Source organism: Cyclopterus lumpus, chromosome 25, assembly GCF_009769545.1.
Source record: "Cyclopterus lumpus isolate fCycLum1 chromosome 25, fCycLum1.pri, whole genome shotgun sequence".
Taxonomy (NCBI): domain Eukaryota; kingdom Metazoa; phylum Chordata; class Actinopteri; order Perciformes; family Cyclopteridae; genus Cyclopterus; species Cyclopterus lumpus.
Window position 1 is genome coordinate 38,002 of NC_046990.1, and position 24,215 is coordinate 62,216.

The following is a 24,215-nucleotide window of genomic DNA, read 5'->3' on the forward strand; positions in this document are numbered from 1 at the left end:
CATACACACACACACAGCATTGGGCGAGGCTAATGTTTTACCCGGATTGCCACCACGGAGGGCAATGTACCTTAATAACAGCATATAAGCCACGTCATAAATTACAATAACCTTGGGAATGTGTTAATAATACGCCGCTGTTAAGATGTATCAATCTCATAAATCAGTTTAGTGCAGAGTGAAAAAAAATACAGCAGGACAATGATTTATAAATGTGTTTATGTTCTCATAGCAGCAACTTTTAAAACAGAAGTGGCATCATTCAAATCAGTCATGTTACACAGTTGTATTACAAGTGATTCATAATGTCAGAACCTAAAAGAAAATATCTCCAATCACCAAATTGAATACCAATATTGCAGATTATATATATTATATAAACATGCTATAAAACAATATTGAATTCTGGCAGCAGCTAAAGACGTAACACACTTGAAATGCAATAAAACCATATATGTAAAAGACAGAAATCAGTCTAGCGATGCATGAATGGGAAATGATATGGACCACTCAGTCACAAGAGTGCTGTTGTATACTATAGACCAGGAGTGTGGGGGGCTGTTCCAGGATCAGCTGGACCATGTTCTGCTCCTCAGCCTCATTGTAGGAATCTCTGCAAGAAACACGACACCCACACAAGTGTAAAGAGACACATCCAATACAGAGATAGCAGAGGGGTCAACTGCTCACATGGCGACGAGGTGGTGGGGTGGACCAAACAAAAGGGGCCATTTAGCAGAGGACAGTGGAGCATGCTGGGTAATTAAAGGGAGGGTAGATGGGCATTATGTGGTTAGATTTCTTGAACAACACCACACATTGTCTGCTAGGGACAAAGCCATTGTTGTGAGACGTGCAGGTCTGGAGGATTGTGGGTATGTGGGGGAGGTACTCATTTCTGGTTATCTTGAGAAACTGTATTTTGTTGGTATTTAAAAAGGTCATCACACAAATACACCTCTGTTAAAAAAATTAATAAACACACATCTCAATTGTTCCATAAAGTATAACTTACATGAAATACAAAGATGACCTGCTGTTAAGGTGAATATGATTCTATCTATCTGATTAATACTGAATAGTGTCATGTGTGGGACAATAAAGTATGTGAATTATTAACTAAGAATTAGCTCTTGCAGGTTAACTCCAGCTTGTTCTGTAAGAGAAGCCATTAGAGACATGGTAAATGGTACACCGACATGTCACCATTCACCCGTTCACCACATGATGGTACACCACCTGTACACCCGGACTAAACCCACAGCATCACATTGTAATCATATTCACATTCGCACACCTACGGCACAGCCTTCGGGAGCGAACGGGGGTTAAGTGCCTTGCCCAAAGACGCGTCAACATGGACCGCCGATCCTCCGATTGGAAGAACTCTGAGCCACCGCACAACTCGTGGTTGTTGGGCAACACGATGCTCAAGTGGCATTTAAAAAGAACGCCACCTAAACTAAGAATGGTCAATGCAACCCCAAAAGGGTCCAACACAGGAGAAGATGCAATAACAAAGTGTCATGGATTATGTTGGTCCCAATACCCTCTTTCATTATATATAATAAAGTATCATTTCATGGTAACCCAGTCTGGGTATTATTAATATTGGAGACCCTGAGTACACCTTCCTTTGATGCAATATTTTTGGGGTCAATCTCTCGAAATAAATACTTTTTCAGATGAAATTCTGATGTCATACACATGTATTTGAGAAACCCAACATCCACTTACAGTTGTGTGTCATACTGCACCACATGTCTATGGTGTGCCACATTTACCTCAACTGAACTTTAAACTGGGTATATATAATTTAAATATATGACTGTAAACACAAGGTCATTTAAAAATAATAATCATAATACACAATAGATTAGTTGTTGATTATCACTTACTGTGATAGTTTGAAGACGTTGTTTATGTGCACACCTTATAGTAAGAGACATGAGAACGTAAACAATCATTGGAGCCTCTGCAACTCTTCATGAGCATTTGTTGGAACAGAAAATAAATTCCAAGTGTGTTTCTTTGGTCCAGAGCTCGACTCCCACCACTTCAGCTTTGGGTTGGCGTACAACATCATCACCTTCAAAACTCTAAATGACATTCCATAACTCCTTGGGTCTGACTTCATATTCAGAGGTGCAGTCGTAGGAAAGAAGTGCTGCACGAGGCCACTTCATGCAATATGTTGCAGATAATGCTGACCCATATGCAAATGATTGATGGCCATGGAAAGTTCCATAGCATGGGAATTATGATCAAAATCCAACGAGCTTCAGTCGTTCCACGAATCAAAAGGACTCATTGACATTGCTCAACACATTCAAGGTTTCGAGCTGTGTGCATCACAGTTTTCATGGAAATCATGTTACGAAGACTAATTTGTGCAGAGAATTCAATGATAAATGTCCTTGATTGACCCTTTGGATTTATCAAGAGTTACTATCTAACTGTGAAAGTATACCCTCAAAGAGTAAATATACAGTACATATTTAAAAGAAGTCTGATGGTTTTGTGTTGAATATATTCCATTGTAGTGTTCTCAGCTGTGGAAGTGACATTGTGCCCATTGACTTAGTGTTGTCGCCACCTCAGAGGCGTCTATGGAGCAGTCCCACTTGATGACATGCACACTTTGGAAGAGTTGTACATGTTTCCAGACTTAGACCATAGCTATAACCGAAATAATAGGTCTACGGTATAGGAATCATTTTGTACATAGGGCAACATCAGAACTCTGTTATGGCGTGAAAAACAGAAAACATAAATTAAGCATTTATTTATGCTAATAACATGTCAAACATGACCCAAAATGTTCAAACTTAAAGAATTAATTAAAAGAAAGAATGTTACTGAATTCAGTCATGCTTTACATAAAAAGGTAATAGAGCTTCACTGTGGACTAAAATCTGTTAGAAATAGACCAACAAATGCACACAAAAAATGAAGTAATAACATGCTATGTTTACATCTACAACAGGAAGCAATGGACAGAAGGAGAAAGCCTTAAAAGACTGACAAATACATTTCTGGTTGTGTTTTTCTTTATTGTTTTAATAGGCACTTGAATGGCGTTGGCCTCAAAAGGTAGCAGGAGTCTTACCAGCGGCAACATTAGCAGCTATTGGTTATTTTGATGAAAAGTTGTAAACAAAGCTTATGTTGGTGTCATTGGTCTCTGGCACTTTGGTTGATTACTAACCCAAAGTGAGACAGAGTCTTTGTTTGACGGGCTTTTTGTTCAAAAAAACATTACATGAGACTTCAGGAAAGGACTTAAAGTTAAGTAATATGAGTGGGAATGATGTTTCACATAATGACTCCACATTTACGTGGGTTAAAATGCAGTGGCCGTTCCTATGGAAAAACTGAACAAAACTCACATAAATGACTCGAACTTTAATTCCCCTGTAATTACTACCAAATTGTTCTTTACAGGAAACTTTCTAGAATCTACAGGCGTGTAAAATAAAAAATTGCAGATATCAAAGCAAAACCTTTTACTGCTCTTGGGACCGAACTGGGGTATTTTAGTTCCTTTACCTGCACCACAAATGCTGCCACGCTGGCCACACTGGCCAACGTGGCCAGCAGTGCCATGCGCCGCAGCCTGCACATGTTGACCTGCTTGAGCAAAAAGCGCGCCCAGCCCAGCTTTTTGGCTGTGTGCGGGGGATAGCGCATGCTGTTGACTCCCTCCATCTTTAGCTGCTTGATCAGACAGCTGCGCAGGTGGCTGAGCTGGTCAAAGCTGTGCCGACCGTGGTAACAACCCATGCCGCTGTTACCTGGAAGAAAAATGGAAGAAGTTAGCCAGAAATGTGCGTCAGCTTTGTTCTTCCAAAGAAAACCGGAGGCGACTGCAGGGTGGTTTAACGGTTAGACACTCACCAACTCCTCCAAAGGGCAGAGCGCTAACGGTGTAGTGCACCAGACAGTCATTGGCCAGCAGAGCTCCACTGGACGTCTCCGCTATCACCTTTTTGATCAGCTGTTTATCGGATACAAACAGTCCATCAAACAAAGCACTGTGGGTACAACCGTATCCACACCAGAGCGTTTTAAACTCAGACAGGAAATGGGATCAAATGTTCACTTGAATAAAGGGAATGTGACGCGTTTACCTTGTTGTCATGGGAGAAGATGTATATAACCAAAGGTTTTTCTCTCTCATTAATAAACTGGATGGCCTCGTCTACACCGCTAACGGTGATGATGGGCAGAAGTGGCCCGAAGATCTCCTCCTTCATTACTTCGGATTCCTCCGTCACATCCTTCAACACAGTGGGGGCTGCAAGGAGAGAGGAAGAAGAGGCTTACTCCAGAGTGAAGATACGGCTTCATGAGCAGTGGACAAACAAGATAGTGGAGTGGTTGCCAGTTTGAAGTACCCTGGCAAGAAATACAAGTTTGCCTATTCTGTTATGGACACAACTATAAGTAATCAACAATTTACACATAGATGAGAGAGCGTTTGGAAAAAAGGATATATTCAATGTCATTAGTCTTGCAAATATATCCAAGGTTATTTTTATTTTTATGTGCCATGACCCATCAGTTCAGCTAACGAGGTTCAACAAATAAACTGATAATGTAGCCAAACCCCTTTTCTACTACAGACTAGAGAGATATATATATATATATATATGCTATTGTGCAGAAATAGACTTCAATTCAATTCAGTTTATTTTATTTTATATAGCCCAATATCACAAATTATCCTCAGAAGGCTTTACAATCTGTACACATATGACATCCCTGACCTTTGACCTCACATCAGATCAGGAAAAACTCCCCAAAAATAACCTTTCATAGGGCAGAAACCTTCAGGAGAGCAACAGAGGAGGATCCCTGTCCCTGGATGGACAGAAGCAATATATGTCATGTGACCTGATGAACTGCATTACAGACTTGTTGTTTGGACAGAGCGCCTCATAGTTTAATCATACAGGTTTTATATCATATAGTCCTTTCACAGAGAGCATACACAGTATTCCGTGATACATGTTTGGGTGTATATAATTCACTGAGTAGAGAAAAGAAAAGCAGACGAACGGGTCGTTTTGATACTTTTTGTGTCAGGAATGCCTTTCACTGTTATGAATCCAAGATGACCACACCTGCCATGAAGAAACAAGCTACTCACTTTTCAGACACACCTTTCAAGTCACAGCTGGACTGGCTATCTGGAAAACCCAACAACTGCCTTTTTTGTGGTATGAACGGATAAAAACAGAAGGACCTTCACCCAGGAGACCGCTATCTGTGTCTCGTGTGATGAAGGTCCTCGTCTTAGTTTTGTACTCCTGTACTTTACTAATGCCAGTTACTTAACAAACAGACCCGGAAATGTATATTGAAAAGACCCTTTGCCTTTAACAAGAGGAAATTGACATTCCATCTCTGACACATCCGACAGATCCCTAGAGAGTCATAGTTTAAAGCGTAGGGCCACTGACCAAGAAAACCTGCTGGTTTACAATCGGGTCGGCAAACTCATTTAATATTCAATAATAAAGATGAGTATATATGAAGGAACGCTCCCCTAGCTGACTTGTATGGGGTACTACTTTATCAACACTATGTGCAGGCCAATAAGGCCTACGATCAACAACATGTAGGGTAATCAGCTGGCCTCTTGAACTAACCACCACCATAATGAATTCAGTTCACATTACTTCAGATGTTCGCCTAAAATACAATACCAATTATGTTTAGCAACCAACTGCTCAAACAAACCATTTACCTATGTAGCACTGGGATTCATCACTGTTTCCACCAACAGCCACTGTGCTCCCCTCCATAAGAGCCATGAGCCTCTTAAAGTGCCGCTGGTTTATAATGCGTCCGTAGTCCTCAAACGTTTCTGGATTATCTGTGTAAAACTCCTGCATAGTGTAAAATAGAAGATCAATTATGTTCAGATTACTTAAAACAGGGTCACACACAAGTTTATTGATACATTTCTGTGACTTTGAGACACATTTATATAACCATTCTTCTCTGTGTAAACATGGAAATAAATTAAGAATAAACATACATGTCAGAATTCAGCATCGTATACTTTAACTAAGACTAATGACAAACTATGGCTGTCAAGGACTATGACCTGAAAAGGATGTCTTAACATTTTCAGAATTTACTAGCCACTCAGCATTTTCACCGACCACAATTGTGTTGTGAAAGTGTGTTTTATTTGATTCAAGTTACTGGTGTGCTATATAAACTGTGGAAAGGACTAATTGAAAAGATAAAAATTAAACAAAACGAGGGGTTACGGCCACTCTGCTCCTCCAGCAGAGATTGATGTCAAGTTAAATGGAGGGAGGTGGAGCCTGGTCTCTAAAGACATGTCTTCTCAGTCACTTGTCCAAGCGAAGGCCTGGCATTACGCAAATGTAAATGTCGTAAGAGGTTCAGGCTGCAGCTCAGATGGGAGTCCGACGTTGCTCCACGCAGAGAACCACTTTAAGTCGCTGACCGAGAGGTTTCCAAGTAGTAGTTGCTTGTATTTGTGAGGCAAATACACAAACTTGTCGACTCGTGCTTGTTGACTGCAGCGGGAAAACGTAAGCAAACTTACACACAATACTCAGCCCAGCACTCCGTGATGGTAAATGTGGGCTGTAGCTACACACATGCTGGCTACAAGTGAGAATCTGCGTGTATGCATAAATCATCAACCCGCCCAAATGAACTGTTATAAAACATGAAACAGAACTACGCTTTTAGCTTGTGAAATAATCAATGATACTGTTCCTCTTGCATAAATGGGAAAGCATCTCTCAGCGGTCTGCAGTGGAGCAGAAGCAGACAGCAGCTCTGCTTTATTTACATTTTAGAAAATGTTATTAACATTTTCCTTATTAATGTTGTAATATGTTATCCCCCCGCTGTTCATCAGAATGTTAATTTACATGACCCGACCGCAGAGTGACGATAATGAATTAAGTTGGTGGGTTGCCACGTAGACAGTGGGCTGCACAGACTCAAATGGGAGCAAATCTGGGAGTAAAAAACACTTGTAACAACCTCCAGTTTACACACGCACTGGCCGGACTGGAAGGATTGTAGTAATGGAGGCAGGCCAGTGGCCCCTTGGCCCCCCTACTTCCAGCGCCCATGCTACACAGAAACAGCGCCAAAAGAGAACCGCAGTCAATGAGCTACTGTCTGCACTACTAGAGCCCTGCAATACACCCACCTAGAAGATCAGATGAGCTCTTGAGAAATGTCTTGCCTTGTCATTAGAGGATCTGTCAGATTGCCATATTACAATCCTGATTGTAGACCAACCTTGATGCACTTCTTGATCTCTTCTACTACTTGGCTCTGGATGGAGGGCTCACACAGGATGAAGTCTGGAGCAATGCATGTCTGGCCACAGTTGACAAACTTTCCCCAAGTAATGCGTCTGCATTGGGAGAAGAAAAAAACCAAAAAATGAAAGAGCCTCAAACCTTGAAGATGGACTTTGACGTTGCCGTAGCTTGCCCAACCACTGTGTGTTGTGCTATTAATATAGTTCAGGTAACGGCGGAAATTTTTGTGATCTATTTTACAGTCACGACTGACCGACATGCGACACGAATGTCACAGTTCTTGTCGATGTAGCAGGGGCTCTTCCCTCCTAGCTCCAGGGTCACCGGGGTAAGGTGGGGAGCCGCAGCCGCCATCACCAGTTTACCCACAGTGCTGCTTCCTGTGTAGAAAATATGGTCAAATCTTTGCTTCAGCAGCTCCTGGGTCTCCGGCACTCCACCCGTCACCACTGGGTACAGATCCTAGGTTGAAAATACGCAGTCATTAAACTCCATGTACATTCACACCAGATGTGTAAAGAGATGAATCCTTTCAATCAAAAAGCAGGAGGCTCACTTTGTCTAGATACTGAGGGAGAAGTTCCTCCATGACCTTGGCAGAGTGGGAGCTGACCTCAGATGGCTTTATTACTGCTGCGTTACCTGAAAGATGAAAGAGAGTCGCAATGGGAGCGGTGACAATCGCTATGCTGTGTCCGCGGCAAACGCAAAGACCATTTCCACACAAGAGCCACGTTACAATGCATCAAGAGTCTACACCTGTTGCCCCTGTAGCTACACCATACACGCTATGCACACTTAATAAGACCAGCACCCCCATCTACAAATATGTATGTGTGTGTTTGGGTGTGTGTAGTACCAGCAGCAATAGCTCCAACCAGTGGCTGGAGGGTGATAGCCCACGGGTAGTTCCAGGTCCCGATGATGAGCATCACTCCCAGAGGCTCCGGCTGGATATAAACCTCATCAAATATGGTGAGGAGGCTCTTCTCTACTGGCCGAGGGGCCGCCCACTCTGCCAGTTTCTCAATAGCCAGATTGATCTCTCCTTCCAGTCCCAGTGTCTCAAACAACTCGGTCCCATGTGCACTCTGAAAGCGTAAGTAGGGACAAAATCCAGTGCTCAGTCACAGTTTTTCAAATGTAAAAAAAAAAAAAATATTGACCAGTTGCACACAAACACATTGATCAGTTACACTATATGTACCACAATAGGCCTCAAAAGTTACATGCGTTTGTCATGGGATCTTGCTCGCATTGGGATCCCATCACACCGATGCCGAGGTGGCTTGGCTCGCATTGAGTTCGGGTCTTGGTGAGGTGTCGTGGCATTTGGGCCAAATCCGAACAATTCTTTTCAAATGCAGGTCTCCATCAACTTCCCCCACACATGTGGAAATGGGAGGCTGGAGCACAGCTGAGACCTACTGTCTGAGTCCTGTTAAGTTACTGCTGATGAAGCTCAACATTTCCTGATTTGCTGCTTAAATATAAATGCTTTTAAATGATAATAAAAATAAGGGTTACTTTTATTGTGAAGAATGTACAGGGAAATGTGTTTATCACTCAATTAGCGGTGCTTTGTTGATTCATCAAGTATACTAATACTGCATGGAGTAATAAGCACATAAATAACAGGGGACTTTAATTGTGAAGAATTTATAGAAAATAAAATGTGTATCCACCATTTCCCAACCGGTCCTCCGGCCACAAAATATATACAATCACTACTCGATCAGCAAGGTCGCTTTGAAGTGTCAATGACACATATGAGTTTCAATCTGGTGCATCCGATCACAATGATCACATTGAAAAGACAAGATTACCGCGGTCTCAAGTCTTATTATAATCTACAGGAGTACAGAGCAAACTAGTTGGGACATCATGCATACTTTTCTGGAGATATTAATCACACAAGTGGTTAGAACGTCAGTGGGCCTCATCACTAATATGTGTGTGGAAATGTTCTGACCAAAATAAAAATACAAAGTAAAACAACTACTTCAGAAATGGAGTTTGAAGTGTCCCACCTTGCCGAGATCACGTTTGACAGCATCTGCAATGTCACTCCGTCTCTCTGAGAGGAAGCGTAGCAGGTTCTTCAGCTGGTGAATTCTGTACTCCAGAGGCTTGGTTTTCCCAGTCTGGAAGGACTTCCTGGCCCGTTGTACAACCAGCAGTTCTCGGGACATCTTAAATATAAAACGGTAAACAGTCAACATTACCCATTGAATTCCCTTGATGCAAACATTAAGTTTATGGTTGATTTAAAAGATTTCTCTAAAAATGGCTAACATACTCAAAGCAAATTCGATCAAAAAAACAGCCGGGCTAACCAACTCTACAGTCGGTTAGTTGGTTAGTATCCGGCTGTAGGGTTGGCAACCCTACAGCCGGATACTAAACCCTACAGCCGGGGCAAGAGTCGGCTAACCAACCTTTATACTTCAGCTCTCCAGCCTCAACCTCAATATCTCCGACCACCGTCACATCATTGGCATCCCTAGCCCCATCCCAAGAACCAAGCGCAACATATCCTTCAGAAATCTCAAAACTATTTCCCCCACAACTCTTTCAGCCTCTCTTGCCAGTACCATGTCGGCCTCCCCTTTCCCACTGTCTGATAATCCCTCCGATCTCGTAAATTACTACAATAACACACTCTCCTCCTGTCTTGATCAGCTGGCTCCTATTAAAACCCAAACGGTCTCATTCACTCACTCAGCTCCTTGGTATACTCCTGATCTCCACCAAATTAAATCCCGTAAGCGCCAGCTTGAAAGACTCTGCGGGAAAACTGGTTTAACAGTCCATCTCCAAACCCACTCTGACTACCTTCAACAATACAAAGACGCTCTCATCTCAGCCCGGACCACCTACTACTCACACCTCATACACGCTGGCTCCTCCAACCCAAAGGCTCTCTTCTCAACAATAAACAAGCTTCTCAAACCCAGGGACAACACCTCCAAATCCTTTACAGTCGACAAGTGCAACTCTTTCCTTTCATTTTTCAATACAAAAATTGATATAATTTACAGCAACCTGAAGACCTCACCCGCCCTCCCCATATTCACCCCTCATCCCCGTTCTCAGTTCTCCCCTGTGTCCCCTTTGGATCTCTCTTCATTCACAACAGGAATGAGAAGCTCCACCTGTATCCTGGATCCCATACCATCTACTCTCACCAAGGAATGTCTCCCAGCCATCGCTCCACTCATCATAGCAATAATCAACTCCTCCCTCAACTCCGGCTCAGTTCCCGACACACTTAAACTGGCTGCTGTCACCCCCTATCCTCAAGAAACCTGGACTCGACCCTGAGACCATGAGCAATTTGTGGCCCATCTCAAATCTTCCCTTCCTGTCAAAAATACTGGAACGCGTCGTCGCTGCACAACTCAAAACCCACCTCATTTCCAACGATCTGTTCGAGCCATTTCAATCTGGTTTCCGCTCACAGCACAGCACCGAAACAGCCCTTCTCAAAGTCACCAATGACCTCCTCCTCTCCTCAGACTCTGGCCACCTCAACATTCTCCTTCTCCTGGATCTCACTGCAGCCTTCGACACCATCAACCACAACATCCTTCTCTCTCGCCTCGAATCGTCCCTCAACATCACCGGAACTGCTCTCTCCTGGCTCAAATCATATCTAACAAACAGACAACAATTCATCAGCATCAGCAACTGCACCTCCTCCACTGCTCCTCTGTCTCAGGGCGTCCCCCAGGGTTCGGTGCTTGGTCCTCTTCTGTTCATCCTCTACCTGCTCCCTCTTGGTAACATTATACGTCATCACGGTCTCCTCTTTCACTGCTACGCTGATGATGTCCAGCTCTACATCTCCACAAAAGCCATTACCACTACTACTCACTCCACTCTGACCAACTACCTCACTGACATTAAATCATGGATGCAAACCAATTTTCTCAAACTCAACTGTGATAAATCGGATATGATCATCATCGGCCCAAAATCTCTCACCAAAACCAGTCACAACTTCTGCCTCACCATTGACAACTCCACTCTGTCCCCCTCCCCTCACATCCACAACCTCTGAGTCATGTTTGACAGCAACCTCTCATTTGAACATCACATCAAACAAATCACCAGAACCTCCTTCTTCCACCTAAAAAACATTGCCCGTCTCCGCCCATCACTTTCCTCATCTGCTGCTGAAACTTTAATCCACGCCTTCATCACCTCCAGAATTGACTATTGCAATAGTATTCTTTATGGCAGATCTTCCAAAATCCTAAACAGACTCCAATACATCCAGAACTCTGCTGCTCGCCTGCTCACCCACTCCCGTTCCCGTGATCACATCACCCCTGTTCTCCAGAGCCTTCACTGGCTCCCCGTCCCACAACAAATCCAATACAAAATCCTTCTCCTCACTCACAAAGCCCTCCATAATCAGGCCCCCTCCTACCTCACCGACCTGCTCCACCACCACACTCCATCCCGTCAGCTCCGCTCCTCTGATGATCTCCTGTCCATCCCACATAGGACCAAGCACCGGACGTGGGGGGACAGAGCCTTCTCCATATCTGCCCCCTCCCTCTGGAACTCTCTCCCCAAACTCATCCGAGACTGCACTGATCTTTCCTTATTCAAATCGCAAATCAAAATCCACCTGTTCAGAACTGCTTTTAATGTGTGATTGTTTGTTTTTGTTTTCTTATCAGGGTCTGAGCGACTCAGAAAGTCCCTATTTATTTGTTTTACCTGTATTTTAGCTATTCTTATTTATTTATTTTTAGCTTTTAGGATTTGTGAAGTGTCTTTGAGTATTATGAAAAGCTCTATATAAATTAAATGCATTATTATTATTATTATTATTATTATTATTATTATTATTAACAACCCTACAGCCGGCTAACCAACCCTACAGGCGGGGCTACAGCCGGCTAACCAAACCTACAGCCGGCTAACCGACTCTACAGCCGGCTAACCAAACCTACAGCCGGGGCTACAGCCGGCTAACCAACCCTACAGCCAGGGCTACAGCCGGCTAACCAAACCTACAGCCGGGGCTACAGTCGGTTAACCAAACCTACAGCCGGGGCTACAGTCGGATAACTAACCCTACAGCCGGATAACCAACCCTCCAGCCGGATAACCAACCCTCCAGCCGGGGCTACAGTCTGCTAACCAACCCTACAGCCGGGGCTACTCAACCCTACTGCAGGCTAACCGACCCTACAGCCGGGGCTACTCAACCCTACAGCAGGCTAACCGACCCTACAGCCGGGGCTACAGTCTGCTAACCAAGCCTACAGCCGGCTAACCGACCCTACAGCCGGGGCTACAGTCTGCTAACCAAGCCTACAGCCGGCTAACCGACCCTACAGCCGGGGCTACAGTCTGCTAACCAAGCCTACAGCCGGGGCTACTCAACCCTACAGCAGGCTAACCAACCCTACAGCCGGGGCTACTCAACCCTACTGCAGGCTAACCGACCCTACAGCCGGGGCTACTCAACCCTACAGCAGGCTAACCGACCCTACAGCCGGGGCTACAGTCTGCTACTCAACCCTACAGCAGGCTAACCGACCCTACAGCCGGGGCTACAGTCTGCTAACCAAGCCTACAGCCGGCTAACCGACCCTACAGCCGGGGCTACAGTCTGCTAACCAAGGCTACAGCCGGCTAACCGACCCTACAGCCGGGGCTACAGTCTGCTAACCAAGGCTACAGCCGGCTAACCGACCCTACAGCCGGCTAACCAAACCTACAGCCGGGGCTACAGTCTGCTAACCAAGCCTACAGCCGGGGCTACAGTCTGCTAACCAAGGCTACAGCCGGCTAACCGACCCTACAGCCGGGGCTACAGTCTGCTAACCAAGGCTACAGCCGGCTAACCGACCCTACAGCCGGGGCTACAGTCTGCTAACCAAGGCTACAGCCGGGGCTACAGTCTGCTAACCGACCCTACAGCCGGGGCTACAGTCGGCTAACCAACTTTTGATTCGGTAAGGACACTTTACACACATTTTTAGATAGATGTCCTTTACTAAGCAATTTATAAATACAGTAACGTTAAAGTTATCTATCGGTACAAACACTGGTTAGCACTATCCGAACTGTACGTTACGATCGACCCCTGTGAAGTTACTGAGCATATGATCTAGACCTTTGTTTTGACCAACGCTAACCAGCCTACTGTAAAACGCTTTTGGTCCACTTTTACCTCTCAGATCAGCGTTAGTATTCACTCGTGTTGCTGTTGACGTGAGTAGCTGCTGCTGCTGCTTCTTCTTCGCGTTGTTAAATGGAAGTGGCAACTCTCGTTAAAGGCACATTACCGCCACCTCCTATGCTGGACTCTGATCCAAAATCCTCTTTTCCCTTAGAATAGGGACGAGGAGAAAAATAACATAATAATAATAACGTTTTTCTTTTAAAGAAATTGCATTTGACATATTCCTTCCCTGAATGCTACATACTTTCTTCAAATCATTACTCTCTTAAATGCATTATTTTATTTTATTTTAACGTAGTTCAGTTCAGATTGGTAACTCTTTGAAGTTTTCTTTCAATTGGTTTCATTCCTCCCACATTTTGCTTTATTTCTTATTTTTAAAGGGCTTTCATTTTGAAATCCTACATCCAAATGTCCTGATATTCTCTGAGTAACACTTGATGTTCTGCTATTAATCTGATATGAAATTAGTTTGTGACAATACACTGTTATGTTTATTCTAATCTGAAGTTAGACAGGGAAGATTTTAAAGGACTATAATTTAAAATGTCTACATCATAATATCCTGTTATTCTCTGGGTTACACTCTGAGGTGGTCTGCTATCAATCTGCAGTGAAATGAGTCTGTGACGATGGAATGTGTCCTTTTAACTTAAATCTGAATTCAGAGGGAAGATAGAAGATCCTGATACTGTATGACTGACACTCAAAGGTCATCTGCTATTCATCTAAATCAAACTTATTTTGTGACTGGGTTGTTTCCTTTTATTTGTGATCTGAACAATAGGGAAGAGTTAGGGTAAGGTTTAAGAGTAACTGCCTGTCAGGGACAATCTAGTCAGGCGAACACACCCAAAAAGAGGCAGCGATCATTTTATTGGTCAGCACAACATCTGGCATTCAAGAGCAGAGCAGGCATGGAGAAGGGGCTGTAGCTGGAACGCTGGGAATCTGTGCAAGCAACAATATATGTATATGTAACAGGATATGTTTGAGCAGAAGCAAAACAAATCCAAACGCAAACAGGGACTATTTGAGTGCAGGGACTCAGTTTTGAGGCAAAGCATTATGGAATCTGACTGTGAAATCAACAGCAATGCTTTTGAATTAAAAGAGCACGCTCGTGAATAAAGATAGGAAAAAAGCTACGTAGATAGTTTGATTAATAATGCACTACATTTCAATTTGTATATTGTGTGTGTAAAATTGGAATCTGCAACATATCCAGTACTATTTCTCTGTCAGGTAAATGTAGTACTACAATGTTTTCCTCTGAAGTGGGAGTACACAGTAATTAGTATACAGTTGAGTTGCATATTTTGTAAGTACTTTGTGGGCCCATTGCAATTTATGTTGGGGTACAATGAGTCAGAAGTACTGCAATTCCGTTTTTTTTCGAATCTATAAAACATAATACATCTATAGCCGTCTTGGGCCCTTTTCTTCAGGGCCCCCTGCACTTGTCCACCTTGCCTCAGGAGAAAGCCTGGCCTCGGGTGTGTGACGGGGCTGCTGTATGTCATGATGGTGAGAATCCAAGGAAGTGCAGCGTTTAGTGTAAAGTTGTTTTCATGAGCAGTTCTCCAGAAAGCTGCAAGCAATTTCTATACTTTTGAATCCGTATTTGTATAATCATCACACATCAAGTTTTCCAGTTCAGATCTTTTCGTCCCAACGTTCAACCTCGAGGGAAATGGACAAAGAAGCAAGCACAAAGAATTAACCACAGCGAGACCGTTAAATGTTTTCTCTTTAATAACAAAGACTGTATTTGTATTCCATAAAAGAACAAATACAGACACCCCTTGGTGAGGGACACGGGTATTACGTTGACATTTCTCTTTTAAAAATCGATGCTTGGAAAGAGTTGCATTATCATGGTTGTGGCTTCAAAATGCATTCAGCTCAAGCTGGAGAAGCGTAAAACAGGGTACGTATATTCAAGACTCTAGAGGTTCTACAGGGTAAGACGGAGACCCATGCTTCATCCAAAACAGTCCATGGACAAATAAATGGTGCAGAGCAAAGATTCAGGTGGGTTTCCATCAGCTTTATTTGTCCCTCTTCACTCCATGTGCAGTAAAAGGCTTTGTGTGGTTCAGAGTGCTCATGACAAGGACGAGGGGGAAACGGTCACCCAGATATGTCTCAGAAAAAGAACAGTACATCAGAGGAACAGGCCCATGGACCACTGGGTGCCTGTGAATGCATTTATAAACATCTGTACACGGAAACAAATGTATTCACACCTGTACAAAAGGAGTAGGCCTCTGTCTATATTCACAAGAAGGCACCTCCTTCTCCATCAATGACTGTATACTACTGGCCTTAATGCACACGTGTGTTCATATACACTCATACATACACTGTTGGGAGCACGGCAGACGACTTGAGGGGGCACAGGGGGGACAGAGTCGATGCAACGCAGTGCAGATTGTGACAAGTCGAGGAAAAGGACATTTTGCGAGATTGAGTTTGAAATCTGAAGAGATCGCTCTCATTCTAGAAAACTTCACGAGAGCCACAAAACAAATGTGTCTTGAACACAACAATGAACAGTCCTGGTAAAAAATAGTTCTTGGTGAAGTTTTTGAGCTACCACAAATTGTATTTTTTTATGCTTTGGCACCCCCCCTGTTGTGCCAAAATCGGTTCCTTATCAAACCCTTGGCAGACATGAATAAAATATATCAAATTCATCTATGTACATGTAAAGATTTGTGCTCTTTGACTGACAGGCAGGCCATCTGATGGTATCATCGACACCCACAAAACTTAAACAGTAACCTCACACTCACAGATGCACACACTCGCCTCCCAAAAAGAGGGGCATGGAATCATCACATGCACCACATACAAATATATACAAGTTTGCAAACACCAAGTTTTGTAAAAAAACAAAAAACAATTATTAGCTACAGATATTGACAGAACATAAAAAGCTGTAGTATTTTTAGTGAAATTTTAATATGACCAGTTTCACGATGATCTCATCAGGTTGAAGGTGGACGATTGGTTCTTCTGAACCTTGTGACACCTCACGATGAGCAACATACTCAGCACGTCCCCCGTGGGTTTGTTACATTTCTACTAAACTGGGTAACAATGGAAACAATGTGATGAGCGTCTCAAAGCCGTTTCTACAATTTGCAAAAGTGTAAAATGAATATCATGTTAATAAAAGCCAATCAAAGCTTTCCTGCTGTCAAAACGTAAATAAAAAAATTAAAAAAAGACATTTTGGTTTGATGTTTGAGCGCAACTGCATTTGATATCATGTCAATGGTAAATAAAAGGGGACGCTTTAAAAATGCCTGCAATCAAATAGTAACTAATTTGTTCATGTGCCAGACACACGTACTGTATCTGGAATTAAAGGGCTATTCCACCAATTTAACATTACATTGCCATTAAGTTGGAGAACATGTGACATTTTTTATTAGATGAAAATAAAAAAGGTCAAATTTTAAGTAGCACAGGCAGATAAATATCCGTACTTTAAATCAGTGGCATGCCCCTTTTGTGTATATGAAATTCAAACAGCTAAAAAGAGAAACAGGGTTCTATCAAATACCAAGTTGATCTCGACAGAAGAGTTCCCACAAAGTTGAGCTGCAGCCAATTACACTTTGCCTTGGTCGCTCTGCCTTCTGGGAAACGTATGCATCCTGTAGGCCGGTTCACCGAGCAGAGCAGGTGAGACTTGAAGGTGGGAGCAGGAGTGATTAGAAAATCACCTGCCTTCACATTTCTACCTTTAGAACGCCTACGGATACACTTCTCTTCCTCTCAATCCACAATAAAGTGCTTGAGCTAACAACACAAGAAAAAAAGTAAGAACAAGTTCCTTTGCTTACATGGCGGCCTAGTGTCTGTAACAAGAGTTTGTGTTTCTGATTGGCCGTAAGCCCTTTGCTAGTTTCTTCCAATTCCTTCGACTCCAATACTTGAGGTTTTCAAGACAGGCAGGAGACTCAAATACCCAAGTTCTTCTGAACCAATAAATAAAGAACAATGACAAACTAAACACAGTAAATAAACCATTCATATCACATAGTAAGCAGGATCTTCGGTGTCTCAGTCCTGTCCATCTTCTGGTAAAAAACAAATGATATCTTGAAAAATGGCTATGAGTTTGTTTTTTTATACATGTTGATCAGATGGTTTTCCTCCAACATAGCGTCCGAAGAAAAATGCACGTGAAAGTGCATGCTGTGTGTCCACATCTGGCTTCAGCCTTTGTTTAGTTTTTTGTCGATCCGTTGTCATCTTTGGTTGTACATTTGAGCATCAGTCGCTTGTCACAGTTCAGTCCGTGATGCAGCCAGTATGACGATAAATACAGATTCAAATGAAAAGTGCTTCAACTGCTACAGGAAGGAACGACGGCTTTGTGAGGATGTGTCAATCGTCTTAGGACTTGGTCCCTCTGTGTGTGTGTGTGTGTGTGTGTGTGTGTGTGTGTGTGTGTGTGTGTGTGTGTGTGTGTAGCTACTCGTAGAGCGTTACAGTGCAGTAGCAGAGGGCTGAGATCCTGCGGTCCACGCTGGCCTTGTCTGCAAGAAAAACAGACAACAGCATATAAAAAAGAACTTGTGACAACAAGTTAAATACAAGGATCCAGGTCTGCTGGTCCTGAAGATCCAGCAAACTATCTCGGTTATTGTAAATGGCTCATTTCAGCCTGATAAATGCCACCTATTCACAAAGAAGTACATGTTGATGAGGTTGGATCATGAACCCCCCACATTGCTATAAACGGGTACCTTCACACTACATAGCCTCTAATGTCAGGTATCAGTGTTGCTAAAAGAGCCTCAAAGCCTCAACATGACCAGGCGGTCAATGCTGCGTCACCGCAGAGCCGTATCACGACATGTGCTGTAGAACTTCACATATTACAATTTAAACAAAAAGGTAAATAAACCTCAGTCAATTGGGACAGAGTGACAACATATCACACTTTTTGTGATATGCGTCATTACATTTTTCATTGATTTTTGTTGTTGTTGTTGTTGATATCATGAACATATTAACGCTCCACACTTCAAATCTGGAACTTTGCTTGAACACGAGAAAATTCAGAGTATAAGAAATACAGTGAATGTGAGAAATTCTTTGAAAAGATTCAAACTGAAGATCTGCATAACCGTAGCCAGCTAGTCAGGACGCGCCGACCCGAATATGTGCGGACCCCAGTGTGCGAGGCACGCCGCCACACAACATCGACCTAGCCACGCGGATCCTGACCAACTGAATGTTAGTCGCTGCAGCACGCCTACTTCTCTAAAACCTGATCAGAGCCAACCAAAAGATCAAGCCTAAGAAGAGGCCCCTGAACGCACCACCGCTTGGCCGAAACATCACGGCACTAACCCTAATCCAATCCCTCTTGTTTACGTTTGCGTGGAGGTGAAGGAGAACATGTAAATGACCGAGCCGATGCTACGGTCCAGAATGTCAGTCCGACACACCAAGGTTGTAGCAGCTGATCAAAATGTATCGCGTCTGCATGTCACGCTTCAGCACTGGTAGCGGCTCTTTGACCTGCAATGAGGCCTATTGTGTAGGACTGGGCATGTGTGTCCCACTCACACTTGACCACGTTCTCCACATCAGTAGGGTCGTGTAGGATCTTAGACAGGCCGTCCAGCAGCATGGCGGCCTTGCTGTAGCGGTAGGCTATGTCTTCTGTCTGCTTGAACATCTCATCCAGAGCTGCTGACTGAACCTGAGACACACATACACAAACAGCACCACATTAGGCTGACTATAGATCAGAGCTGCACGTTACTCAACCTACCGCTTGAAAAGAACCTGGTGGAGGTCCCAAGACTCAATACCAGACTGCAATACTTTTGTTATTTCTGCACTGTGGGTGACACTCACGATCTCCACAGCGTGGTTGTAGATGAGCTTCTCCGCGGTGACGCTGTTGATTTCGTCTACAAAGCGCTGCTTATCAGAGAAGAAGTGGTTGAGTTTGTCGGTCAGCTGCCGGCAGAGGGATATGCAGCTTTTGTAACGCTCATTCAAACTCTTCACCACTGAGAGAAGACACACCGGGAGAGAATAAGTATAGTTTTTACATAAATTTGTATTTGAAAGTTACAGCGTTGTAAATAGACAGTAAATAAGGACAAACAGACACAGGGACGTTGCCCATGACTACAGTGTCTTTCCCCTGCTGATGAAGTGCATGAGCAGCAGATTTCACGTCTCCTTCCTCACCCACAGGTTCCAGTTTAACGCACTGGTCACCGGTTAAGGTTATTGGGAAATAAAAATGTCCTTACCCTGTTTGACAGCAGTAGAGGGATTGAGCTTGGCCGATTTAATCTGAGCCTTGGCCATGTGGAGAGAGGAAGCCAGGAGCTGAGCCGCCTTCATGTACAGCACCAGCTGCTCTACCTGTCTGTAGGGGGCAGCGCAACCAGAGTATATGAAACACTGCAGCAACGCCATTGAACAAAGAGCCTCCTCAGACTGCATGATATTAGCGAGATGATCAAACTAGACTTAAGCCTTTCCGTACCCCCACTCTTTACTGAGCTGGCTGATCTGGTCCACGACCACGCTGTCCTGGGGGGGGTAGATGGAGGCGGCCGACATGCCGAGCTCGGTCGCTCCAGCTCGCACTGCCGCCATCTCCAGGACGCAGTCAGTGAAGGAGAGCATCATCCGTAGGTGCATCAGGGTATCTGTATGCTCACGCTGGAACAGGACAAAAAGTGAAACGTCAAACACAAAAAGAAGATTAAAAGAGGATACCAGTGGGTCAGGAAGTTGTCCGATTGATACGGTTTCCTGGTAAATAATGAGAATTAGACACCAAACATTTGACCTCACACTCCCTCACCTCCATGAGGGTCTCCTCAGGCAGCTCCGGCGCTTCGAATGTGATGAATCCCTCCAAGCTGGGAGGGGAGGTCCCATAGGGAACATAGCGCAGGCTGCTGGGTGCCCCCTCAGTCCCAGGGACAACCTGCCCGCCACCAAAACCTCCTGGAGGAGAGGAGCCCAGGGCCATGCCTGGAGGAGATCCCACATAGACCCGACCGCTCGTGGAGCACAGGGAGCCGGCTGAACTGTTGGAGCCCACTGAGACAAGGACGGGGAGGAGAAGGCGGAGGAACGGGAGTTCAGTACTATTAACAAACACCTCCACTCAGAACTGCTTCTAACTGTTCATAGTGCATCAGTCTGCACACTAACCCAGCTCAGGGGACGGGCGCTCACCTGAGGTGGTGCGTGGTCGTGTGCCCAGGTGGCTGCAGGTAGGAGGAGTGCTGCTGTTGGGCGGTGAACCCACAGTGAAAAGGACAGTACGAGGACTCGCTGACCCACAGTGAATCAGCCCGATGGGACCTGCAGGGGCTTTGGGAAGAGGAAACGCAATCCTTTTCATTCTCTCTCATACACTGGTGTAGTTTAAATGAGGCATTTTAGTTATAAATAGACAATGTTCATAGAGAATTTTGTATATTGAAGAATACCGACAACATTAGGGATTTCTTATGTTGACAAAGTGAGTCACATAGGGCAACCTGTGGTAACCTGTCCATTGTGTGTGCAGCAGTGTACCCTACCCGTGTCCATGGGTCGCTCTGTGTTCAAGCTGTCAGTGCTGCCCTGATAGGCCTGTCCACCCAGGGTGATTCTGATTGGCTGTTCAGAGATACGACCCGTGCTCACAGACCTTTCAGAGAAAAGCAGGATAACGTCAGTGCAATGTCAAACAGCAGACAGAGTGACGTCGTATGGTGGAGGACAGACGAAAGTCAAAGTAACATCAAGGGGTGCGCCAAGCTCGTGCCCTCTTCCTCTCCATGCATGTGAATATACATGGTGTGAGTGAGATATCCTGGGTCGAAAGCATATGAAAGCCTGGAAAATAACACAAACGTCCTAATTTCTACAAATGTCTTGATTCTTTATGCCAGGAGAGTTGGACCGAGGAATGTGTTTTGTATGCGCAGAAATGCATCATAGACTAAGTGAGTGTGAAACTGGCTCCCGCCATTGAACCCCGCAAAATACACAAAGAAGCAAGTAAGTAAATTAAATTACATTTTGTAGCCGGTCCACAGGTGTACTACTGATCCACTGCACAATCAATACTTTATGTTAAAACTGTTGAACCACAATGACTACACCAGACCAATGAACAATCATTTATAAGTGGAACATTCATTATGGTGGCAGCTGAGGTGAGTGCAAAGGAAAAGTCGGGAACAAGCGAAGCGAACAGGCAGAAGACACATTTCTCCAAGTGAGGCCCACCTGCCAAAGGTCCTGCTGGCCTCGGGGGCAGCTGGGCGTCCAGTGAGGTACGGGCTGCAGTGGTGGGCACAGATATCTCGGGCATCTGCCAGCGTCTTGGTGGGCACAGGACTGTCTGCCAGGGCCATCAAGTTACAGGACGCCTGCGTTTTGGGGATCTTGAATGGTGCCGAAATGGTCTGAATGGAAGGAACATGAAAACTGTAAAAACTGACATACGAGTTCACTCAGTATCGATCATCTGTACACTTACGAACATCTGCTCTCACCTTAGTCGGTGAGCCAATGATCGTAGGCAGCGGCGACTTCTGCAGCCAGTCAGATGTGCGGGGGGAGGAGCCCAGAAGCTTGGTGGGGGAGGTGCCGAGGTTGGCTGGTCGGCCGAACTGAGGGGAATGGCTGCAGGAGGAGGCGGACGGCTGCACAGGGTCTGACAACTGCTTGTGGAGTTTCTGCCTGGTCTGGTAAAACTCGGTCAGGGTGGGGGCGCTGTGGAGCCGAGCCCCAAGGAGCTGAGAAGACGGGACGGGGGAACCTAGAGAAGGTAGAGGGGCCAGATTAGAGTTAATTTCACCTAACAGGCCGAATAGAATATAGTACTAGAATCAGCATGTAATGTATAGTGTTAACTAAGATTGTTCACGGTCTCATTTGTCTCTCAGCTGAAGGTCTTCAGCTCTCGCTTTATTCTGCATGGGATAAAAATATGCAGCAGGAAGTAGGGCTGTACCAAATAGTTTGAAGCCTCATTCATAAGGTTGAATGAAAAGTCAAAATTCGTTTGATGTTTTTATCTTACAATCCATATTTGAGAGCAACATTTTCACTGAGGTCACTTGCTGCACACATATTGTCCCCTAAAACTTGCTCCTTTGCATCCATATGGTACAATTTCCAATAGATGCTTCACTTTTTTAGCGTCAACTAATTAATTAACATTGGCTGTCTGGACAACCCACGCTTCCTACAGGAGCAGGAATGAAATCTAAGAGAACAAGTTGTCTCAATGGGGGTTAACCAGGCGCCCAGCCTGAAGTGTTGCCTGTGCACTGACCTCCTGAGGAGCTGCGGCTGCGAGGCTCATGGTTCTGCAGGTGACAGCAGCAGTGACCCAGCTGCTCAGGGATGGTGCCCACTGCAGACAAAAACACTGTTATTTGCATTGTGAGTCAAACTCCTGTCTGGAAGGTGATATTAAAAAACGGATGTGCTTGGAGACGTGTCTGGACATGTCCTTACCAAGAGGCGAGGGGGAGTAGGGCCGAGAGCTGCCGGTGGAGAGACGCCTGCCTACTATCTGAGGGACGTCTGCGGAACTGGGGGACCCCGACCCCACCTTAGAAAACCCCATAGGACTAGTGTTGGAACGCCTCACAGTCCCAGACCTAGAAAACACAAAGAAACACAAGTAAAAGCCAAGCACTGGATCAACAATTAACACTGGAAAAGTAAATGTATTTTTTGGCCACTAAAGTCATGAAACCATCAGGTATATATGAAAATGTCATGATACTTGTAAGTCTTGTGTTTGGAGATACTTTCTTGAAGAAAATCAAGGAACTTTGTATTCTTTAGGAAAATTCATTTTTGGCCTGTTCTAAGGCCAAATACATTGATACAATTCTCAGCTTCATCTTGGATTCAGGTATTCAAACGCTGTCTCTCTGGCGACCTCTTTCTTCTCCATTTGGCTCATGTCAGTTTCTTCAGACCTCAACACAGATTTAAGGTCACACCAAAACGAAGCATGTGTGGGGACCTCATACAGTTACTGAGATGCACAATATATAATATATGATCTGAGGTTATGAATCACAAATCAAATGCCCTGGACACAACTGCATATGGTACAGTTTGGAATTAAATGAGCCTTGTGGAGTTTTCCTGAAATCAAACAACACATTCAGTGTTTGTCACCAGAACCCATCGTGTGCATCCCACAGACTGCAGATACAAAGTGAACGCAGTCAACGTGACATCACCCGATGCTGTTTTTGAAGCTTCGATCATCACCATCTTGGTTTTAGTTTCTATTGAAAATACATTGAAACACCTCCTCTGTAACATCTATTATGGTGTCAGTTTGTGCATTACATAAGGAAAATCTGAAACAATTTAGAATTAACATTACAGTTAAAGTTTGATTTGTACCAGCCATCACCTAAATGTGTTGGTTAAACTGTGCTGGATTTGCAGGTGCACAAAGGCCAACTGCTCTCAGTAATCTTGCTTTAGGTGCTAGCTCATATCAAGATATCACATTAAGAACACAAGTCACCCCACTTCATTCTGTGTTTGTATCTAGCTGCAGGGTGTTATGGGCAACATAAAGCAACATGAGAGCTACAATCACCAATCTAGACACTTTTTAGCAACTGCATTTTTTTTTTTTAATT

The 24,215-nt window shown here is 44.3% G+C and overlaps 2 protein-coding genes across 4 annotated transcripts; both read right to left on the reverse strand.

Moving 5' to 3' along the window:
* Positions 1 to 204: 204 nt before the first annotated feature.
* LOC117728191 (aldehyde dehydrogenase family 3 member A2-like) lies at positions 205 to 13,662 on the reverse strand. 3 transcript variants are annotated; one of them, XM_034528982.1, is made up of 11 exons: positions 13,525 to 13,617; positions 9,359 to 9,520; positions 8,188 to 8,419; positions 7,885 to 7,970; positions 7,582 to 7,790; positions 7,303 to 7,420; positions 5,753 to 5,894; positions 4,131 to 4,297; positions 3,898 to 3,997; positions 3,550 to 3,794; positions 205 to 613 (listed from the first exon to the last, which is right to left on the reverse strand). In XM_034528982.1, the coding sequence occupies exons 2-11, from the start codon at positions 9,518 to 9,520 to the stop codon at positions 599 to 601; spliced, it is 1,476 nt and encodes a 491-aa protein (XP_034384873.1). In that variant the 5' UTR covers positions 13,525 to 13,617; the 3' UTR covers positions 205 to 598. The 3 variants fall into 3 exon arrangements, with proteins under 3 accessions (XP_034384873.1, XP_034384871.1, XP_034384872.1); XM_034528980.1 differs by lacking the exon at positions 205 to 613 and having other exon boundaries at positions 3,040 to 3,794; positions 13,525 to 13,662; XM_034528981.1 differs by lacking the exons at positions 205 to 613; positions 13,525 to 13,617 and adding an exon at positions 9,767 to 9,933 and having other exon boundaries at positions 3,040 to 3,794.
* A 1,903-nt stretch (positions 13,663 to 15,565) lies between these two features.
* Positions 15,566 to 23,746, reverse strand: ulk2 (unc-51 like autophagy activating kinase 2). Its single transcript, XM_034528479.1, has 13 exons — positions 23,737 to 23,746; positions 23,059 to 23,259; positions 22,874 to 22,954; positions 22,089 to 22,354; positions 21,820 to 21,998; positions 21,126 to 21,235; positions 20,776 to 20,913; positions 20,396 to 20,637; positions 20,072 to 20,250; positions 19,833 to 19,951; positions 19,426 to 19,583; positions 19,132 to 19,267; positions 15,566 to 18,092 (listed from the first exon to the last, which is right to left on the reverse strand). The coding sequence occupies exons 1-13, from the start codon at positions 23,744 to 23,746 to the stop codon at positions 18,028 to 18,030; spliced, it is 1,884 nt and encodes a 627-aa protein (XP_034384370.1). The 3' UTR covers positions 15,566 to 18,027.
* Between the last annotated feature and the right edge of the window lie 469 nt (positions 23,747 to 24,215).

What these genes read in the sequence shown, in the direction of transcription:
- LOC117728191 (XM_034528980.1), bottom strand. Translation starts at nt 9,520, where the DNA reads ATGTCCCGAGAACTGCTGGTTGTACAACGGGCCAGGAAGTCCTTCCAG. An exon ending in AGATCAAGAAGTGCATCAAG is followed by an intron (nt 5,895 to 7,302) that starts GTTGGTCTACAA and finishes TACACTATGCAG; the next exon opens with GAGTTTTACACAGATAATCC. An exon ending in TCTGCCCTTTGGAGGAGTTG is followed by an intron (nt 3,795 to 3,897) that starts GTGAGTGTCTAA and finishes TTTTTCTTCCAG; the next exon opens with GTAACAGCGGCATGGGTTGT.
- ulk2 (XM_034528479.1), bottom strand. An exon ending in AGAGCGACCCATGGACACGG is followed by an intron (nt 20,914 to 21,125) that starts GTAGGGTACACT and finishes CTCTTCCCAAAG; the next exon opens with CCCCTGCAGGTCCCATCGGG. An exon ending in TGTGGAGAACGTGGTCAAGT is followed by an intron (nt 18,093 to 19,131) that starts GTGAGTGGGACA and finishes TTTTTCTTGCAG; the next exon opens with ACAAGGCCAGCGTGGACCGC.